Genomic DNA, 7,586 nt, shown 5'->3' with positions numbered 1-7,586 from the left:
TGCTGCGTGACCTTTCCTTTTGTCTGCACTTGCGTATTCTCGTTTTGAAGCAAAGAACCAGAGAGACAGTTGTTGCTGCTTACAGGCCTTCTAACACTAGCGTGTTATATATACGAGATATCCGGCTAGATATACGGCTGTATTGTCTGTTTCCAAAACGTGCGTTAACGCGCGTGCAGGTGTGCGGACGTGTGTAAGCATAGAACTCAATCCAGTGTACTGTATTTTCTTCATCTAAGTGTTAGAGTTAGGAAATGATCAACCAAAGTACAAGTGTTGTCCCCGGTTACCATGCCCGGGGAGCTCTATATCGTGCTGTGTTGTTGTCATTGAAACTCCAGTCTACAATAAACTACCATGAAGACATGAAACTCTTTTCGGGATTGAGGTGTAATGCTCATCCATATCCACTAGGGGGCAGGCGTTTTCTTCCCATTTCAGTGCAGTAGTCAGACAGTTACATGGGCTTGTCGTTTTCTATCAGGCACTGGTGTATGTTTATTCTGACACTGATATTAACATGGTCTTATCGTACATATTGGAAGTATCTACTTACTTTCGATAACCTTACCTTAACTTGACCTCATCTCCCCTTTTCACTCACACATGGTATTTTTGTTTTTCCACATGTCTCAACATTGCTACAGGAGCGTTTGGGGTCATGCCTATATGCCTGTCAATGAATGGACCCATTTAACCAGTCGATGAAAACAACATCTCAGTAACTCTGTCCCTTAAATGGCTGTTTATCTTGAAAAATGGGGTTGGCACAGAAAACCAGTGCAAACTCCCAGCGCACAGATGAATCTCTCTGGAGGGTTCCGCTGACGGTGAGGGGGCCGTGGGAGTTTGTGTGTGTGTGTATGGCGGAGGGGGGGGGGGGAGGGAGGGGGATGTTTTGACCTAGCACATGTATTTTGACAGAGGAGGGCCTGTGTTTGGCTTGGAGCCGTATCCCTTGGCCAGGGCAGAGCGGGGAAGGGGAGGTGGTGTTGGTGGTGGTGGGGGGGGGAACGTGATTTCTAGGAACTTTCTCTGGAAGCCATTTTTTCATAGCAGCTGTTGACATCTGGTGGGAAGGAAGAGCGCAGTCTGTTTCGCTGGTGGTATTTGTCGTATTCCAGTATGTGAACTGTGGAGGATGTTAGAATGTGTGTGTGTGTGGGGGGGGGGGGGGGGAGGGGGTTGTGTGCGGGCTTGGACAGTAGATTTAGAAGTTTCCGGATGACACACGATTATCCGCATGGGGAAAGTGATGGCACAACACACACACCACACGGTACTTTTCACTTCCACTTGGGACAGCGCTCTCTCACACGTCGCCCAGTCCTCCTGCTTCTCGGACCCTCCCGTCCACGGACGGCCGTCCATGAGCAGTGTCCCGGGGGGGGCTGGAGAACTCACTGATGCACCACCCCCCGGGTCTCTGGTGGTGATGGGCCTAAAGACATTAGAGACCATAGTCTAATCTGGCCTTCCTGGAGTGCCCATAACCACAGCCACTTCTGGCGACGTGCTTGTGTTGTGGGCAGGTCTGTACAGTAGGAAATGGCGCAATCGGACGTTGGGAAACTAGGATGTGTGTCTGTGTGTGCGTGTGTGTGTGTCTCTGTTTCGTCGCCTGTCCAAACTTCTTTAGGAGTGTCTTGACTCTCATCTGAGGACAGACGCCCACTGTCAGTCAAGGTTACACACACACACACATTCAAATAGGGTGCTTGCACACACACAAACACCCTGACACACCTGAAGAAACGCATACATGCATACACCCATAGAAACTCTCTCACACACACACACACAGGAATCCGAGGCATTGGTGCCAATCTCATGCAACAGCTACATTTAAAGCAAGTTAAATATGGTGACTCTCTCAACGTGAGTTCTTTTTTGCACAGATGCAGTACGATCTGCACATGCTAGGAGGCTGGGTTAGGTTGGGTTAGGATTGAGATAACCCTTGACTATAGCCATTATCCTCTGTTGACAGGAGGTGTGTGGATGGGTGTGTGTCTGTGCGTGTGGATGGGTGGGGGGGGTTTACAAACACAGCCGCCCGCCTCACACACACATGCACTTACCAGCATGCAATAAGCACATAAGACCCACCCACACAACCACTGGTGTCAAATACACACAACAGACACATGCACGTACACACCTTCCTTTGTATCTTTGTGTGTGTGTGTGTACGTGTGCAGTCATCATAGAAAGCTGGAAGAAATGTGATCCAACTGCCAAGTCTACATGCCAGGAATACCTCCCACCGTCCTGGTCCCTTGCACCACCAGGATGTCAGGAACACACACACAAACGTACATGCATACATACATATCTTTCTCTCTCTCACTGTTTCCCATGCACACACGTGCACAATCACCCCATGGAAACCATTCCTCTGACTCACAACATAAACATTAACTAGTCAACCCCCCCCCCCCACTAACTCATACTCAATTCCAATGGACTTCATCACTGAATGTTTCCTTCCTGTCTTGCGTCCCTCTACTTCTCAACCATTTCAGGACAATCGAGGAGATATAAAAATGTTTTAACTATGATCTAACACACTCCTCTGAATGTATAGAATATCCATCAATCCATCAATGATGTGGGTTTGTTTTTTACTTGGAGAAGTGGGTTGTACGTATTATACAGGAGAATGGGGTCAAGGTATTTCTGGGATATCTAGAATGATGGCTGTTAAAGGGCTTCTCGGGGTCCTTTCTCTCTGGGTGTCTAGATGGTGTCTGCTTCAGTTCCAGCCTGGGACACACCCAACTTCTCCAAAGTTGTAAAAACACGTAGAGCACTGTAGGACTGAGAACGCGTGTGGCTTCATTGATCTACGCTCAAGCCTAGTTTTGCAATGTCAATGGATGCTTTTGTTTTGCAAATTGATCTCGTTATTTAACAAGGGCAAACTCCATTGACATTCAAGATGATAAACTCCGTTCAGATAGAAACAGAAACATATCCTATTTGGTTGATGGACCATCAGTGTAATAGTTTATTACAACTAATGTATCACATTATTGCACAATGTTTGGTCGGAATCTGCTTTACTGATTTCACAATAGACTCTTGTGTCTGTTCTTGGCTAAATTGAAACTGTCCAAGGTTATCTTTGTTACATTTTGACCCAAAATTGATTTACAGGACTCTCTGTGACGTTATAACCAACACATATTGGTCACCACGGAAACAATTAATCCCTCCATGCTTCTGAAAGTCCGAATTTATGGGGATGTTATTCACACAACAAAGATCATGAATCATTAATTAACAGTGAGGGAGAGGTAACTTTTTCTCAGGAAAAAAATGAAACAAAAAACACCGGATTATTAAAAAAAAAAAAAACATTGAGCGTTCTTAGCCATGCCTGCTTTTGCTGGCAGTACGCAAGAGACCAAAAGTTCCTCCTCTCACCATCCAGTATAAACTCTACCTAGGAACACTGCTAGGAGTCGGCTTTACTGACATGAAGTCTGTAATTAGGGTATAATGGCTAAGTTCTCCCTCTGTCATGTGGGTTTATGTATGACTTAGAGCATGTACATCCACATTTAAAACCTGGAGCCCCACCTCTTGAGACCATGTCTCTGGCTAGGCATGGGAGGGAGTCATCGAGAGGTAACACGTATGTGAACTTACACGCAGGTACTCATGCACACATGTACTGAAGCACACTGTGTGTTTAGGTCAGTCTCTCTCTCCCACACACACTCTCGGGTTCCCTCTCTAATTCGATCTCTCTTACAAACACACGCGCACGCGCACACTCACAGCAGGGAGGGTGAGGCAAGCCAACAGCAGCATCATGGCTTGACTGCGGTCTGACTCCACCCCTTGGGTGACCACGTCGAATTTCAAACATCACACCACTCTTTTGGCCCCGCCCACTCCTTGAGTACCACATAGAGGAGGCGAGATGTGTCAGAAACATCTTCATGTCCTTGGCATCCGTCCTGAACCCGTGCTCTGCTGTCTGTGTTCCCAGAAGAGCCCTCTGAAGTCCATACTTTGTCTAGCTTCTATTAGTTTTACCGTCGCATCACTCAAACCGGCGCCTACCTGTCAGTGGTAGATAAAAGCTGTGTCCGAATTAGGGCATATAAATCGTGGAGTGACTAATTGATTTCAAAAAGCTACTTCAATACTTCAAATTGTCTAAAAGCCTGAACAAGAACAGGAGATGCTTCTGACATCATGTTGCCTGCTTCTGCTGATGCAGTGTCTTGCCAATACAGGTAAGAGAGATTTGCTGAAAAAAAAAGAAAATGATTCGTCTGATGCTAGGGATGCTCTGCGCTCTATTTGAGTTGAGCGAAGTAGGTTATTTAACCGCTAGTTTACAAAAGGTCTCGGGTTTTCTTCAAAGTCCTGGTCCAGACTTCATTGCCATTGACAACTAAAATGTAGCTCGTATAGGCTACGCGACATAAAATGTTTCTGTATCAACATTCTCCGTTTTGGTTTGCCTTTGGGGTTTTCATATTGCAAGTTAAATTAAACGAATTGATGTGTCTGAATGCGCACACAAATTCTTTGCTCAAAATTAACAGAAGACACACCGCACTTCGTTAAATGACGAATCAATGCTGTCTTTGTTACATTTAAATAAAACACAGTTGTCACGTCTTGTGTGTCCCAGCCCCAACCCTAGGTTAGGACATGTTTTACAAGGTGGGCAAAAGTTTACATGTAAGCAATATAAATCCGCCTCTTTTTCCTGCCTGAAGTAAATGGGGATTGAATACATTAGAATTGCAACAGTCACTTTAACTTATTTCTGTTCCTGTTTTTATAATTCTTAAATTATTTAGAAATTAGGCTACATTTTGTGATATTATATTGGCAGTAGCCTATATGAAGTGAAAGATGGCCTTACTTTCCTTAGGCTACAAAATTACATTTCCCTTTTCCTGCACGGATGAATGAAATCTACGCTCGAAAAAATGATTGGGTGCTAGGTGAAGCATGAAGAAGGGTGAGCCAATCCGAACTACGGACCAACCCTTACTCCAGCACATAATGGGCAAGTCCCAAATTTCTGGTGCTGCGTAGGCGTGATGACGGGAAGAAGCCGGCCGGTTTTCAACCAGGAAAAGTAGGGGACAACCCGATACCGAGCGGTTAGCATGTCTTGGTCAATGGCGGATAACATTTCCTTTTTGGCTTTACTTTGTCTGTTTGCTTGTAGTCTATAAACCCAACGTATTTAGTTGGGCTTTGCTAAGTTGACAGATCAAACGTAAAAAAATGGGAGTTGCCCTTGTTAAATGTATTTGCACTGTAGTCTAGAGTGTAATGATGAATTGGCCCACATTTTTTAATGCCATATTTATTAGAAACGGCCTGGTGTACGTTAATAACGTCATACATTATCCGACAGTCATTATTGGCTGAGAGTGAACTTTAAGTCAGTGGGACCTAAACATGCCAAAAATCTAAATGTGGTCCTATTCTGGGAAAAAGGTCTGCTGTAATCTCAACTGCTCCCAGATAGATTTGAAGGTTAGAACATGGGCCCAGTTCTTCCAGTTTAAGGTATTTGATACCTTTCTAGATTGGTTTAAGGGTTATAGCCAGGTTTTTGGATTAAGGTTAGAGAAAGGGTTGTGGTAGAAACGTGTATGTGTAGCATGTTTGTAAAAGTATCAGGCCTGCTGATATAAAGTCCAGAAGATAGAATGCTGCAATGTGCCTGCTCTCACCTGTCTGCCAGCACACTCCCTAGAGAGTTTCAGCAGCTGTTCTAGAAGGTTCCCTCTATATGAAAACTCTGGGAAAACATAAATTGGCCGACATGTACAACTCCCATTCCCTTAGCACTCCTACATTAGCTACCCAAACTAAAGCCTATACAAGGTTCAGTTCAGATTCAACCAGCTGCAGCAAATCTCTACATTGTGTGGCCTCACAAAAATGATCTTAAGTGCAGTTGGACAAAGGAATATAAACAGAGTTGGATACGATGGATGAACAAGTATAAACCCAGAGTTTTGAAGTTGAGCAGAAGCTTGTGTTCCTTGGGATGCTCATGTATCTAGGTTGAACATTAACTCGTGGTTATGGAAACCAGTCCGACCTTTTCTAAGTAAATAAACACACGTACGAATGTATGTCAGCGTGTGTGAGCGTGTGTGTCCTTGTGTGTGTGTGCGCGAGTAATGTGTGAGGCTATAAAAAAGACAGAAATGCATTGTTGATAGAGATGGTGAGAAAGTCCTTTGTTTAAAAAACCACAATGGCTAATCGTGGGCGTTGTAAAAACAATACAGACCTTCCATTTCACTACAGTTCCAGAGGTGCTAAATTGTAGCTTTTTGTCCTATCGTCGCACTACATCATGCATACGCATTGGAGAAGAAAAGGTTATGATTAACTAGACTGTGGCTGGATGCGTCAAGGATTCTTTTTCCAATTTGCAACAGCCTTGTGAATGGCCTTACATGGTGAAGAGCTGGCTAAATAGTTCGGGCCTTGAAAAAATAGCATCCAAAACGCACAGACCATCTCTCAGTCGCTAACTCTTGATTGCAGAGTTTCTGTTCTAGTACGTGGTCATGTATCAACCTCCTTAAACTCCAGCTGCCCTTTCAGAAGTGGATGTTTCTGAAAGCCCCACAAGCTATTGCATTTGTAAAGGGGACTTACAGTAAACTGGACAAAAGGCAAGCCGCACAAATATGAAGACTATCAAACATGAAGACTGTGAAACCAATTTGGTCAGCTGGGACCTGTTTTGATAGTTATAGGCCAGGGCAATGTTAATTGGGTGACTTCCTTTCCCTAACAAGCAACAATTTGCTGAACAGAAGAATAGAGAATTTATCGCAGATGCCTTTTTCGAAAGAAGGGGGTTAAACTGTACATTTGCCGGCGGGAGGCCCTAGTTTCTAATAGAACGTTGGTACAAATATAATTACAGGAGGACCCTATAGAAAGCAGGCAAGCCAACAGATGGACAGTTCCCCCCCATATCTAAGGGAACCTGGTCCATTATTGCCGGATACACAAACAAAACAAGCGTACAGTGAGTCACCAGTGTGTACACACTGCTATCCTGGCTGATAAGTAGGAGGAAGCCTTTTTCATTTGCCCAACATAGTGGGCATTCAAACAGTACTGTCTGTTGGGCATGTGGAAGGAGAACCAAGCCCATTTTATGGCCATCATTCAGTTATTAAACTATAAAACCCACAGAGAACCACCAACAAACTTCTCAAATTTCCTTATGCTTGGTTGCCATGCCGAACACATAGATTAGAGAGCCCCAGACACACAAGACAGGCGTAGCCACCACAACACACATCCTCAGAAAGTGACACAAGGCCCATTTTGTGTTGCCGTGTTCCAAATGTGGTTCATCTGCATAACTGACAGAGATGAGAGCAGTCTGACGTTCAAAGCCAACCTGTTAGGTTTCTGTAGAGAACCGACGGGCAAACCCCACCCTACCACCTTAATGAACACATTTTCTGCAGGCAACCCTGACACCTGTCCTATTTCCAAAAACACCTTTGACCCTTTTATTGAGTGTTATGGTTAGAAGACAGGAGCTAAATTAAAATGTTGGTGGC

General features: G+C 44.5%; 1 protein-coding gene across 1 annotated transcript in view; it reads left to right on the top strand.

Moving 5' to 3' along the window:
* The first annotated feature begins 3,964 nt into the window (after nucleotides 1–3,964).
* ldlrb (low density lipoprotein receptor b) overlaps nucleotides 3,965–7,586 on the top strand; it is a 13,451-nt gene continuing 9,829 nt past the window's right edge. The window contains exon 1 of the mRNA XM_084685317.1: nucleotides 3,965–4,250. Coding sequence (XP_084541443.1) covers nucleotides 4,196–4,250 — 55 coding nt within the window. The 5' untranslated portion in view covers nucleotides 3,965–4,195. The remainder of the gene's footprint in view (nucleotides 4,251–7,586) is intronic.

The sequence above is a fragment of the Hypomesus nipponensis genome, chromosome 21 (assembly GCF_054491055.1).
Source record: "Hypomesus nipponensis isolate SF chromosome 21, ASM5449105v1, whole genome shotgun sequence".
Classification (NCBI taxonomy): domain Eukaryota; kingdom Metazoa; phylum Chordata; class Actinopteri; order Osmeriformes; family Osmeridae; genus Hypomesus; species Hypomesus nipponensis.
The sequence above is the reverse complement of the archived record's forward strand: the minus strand, read 5'-3'. Positions and strand labels throughout refer to the sequence as shown.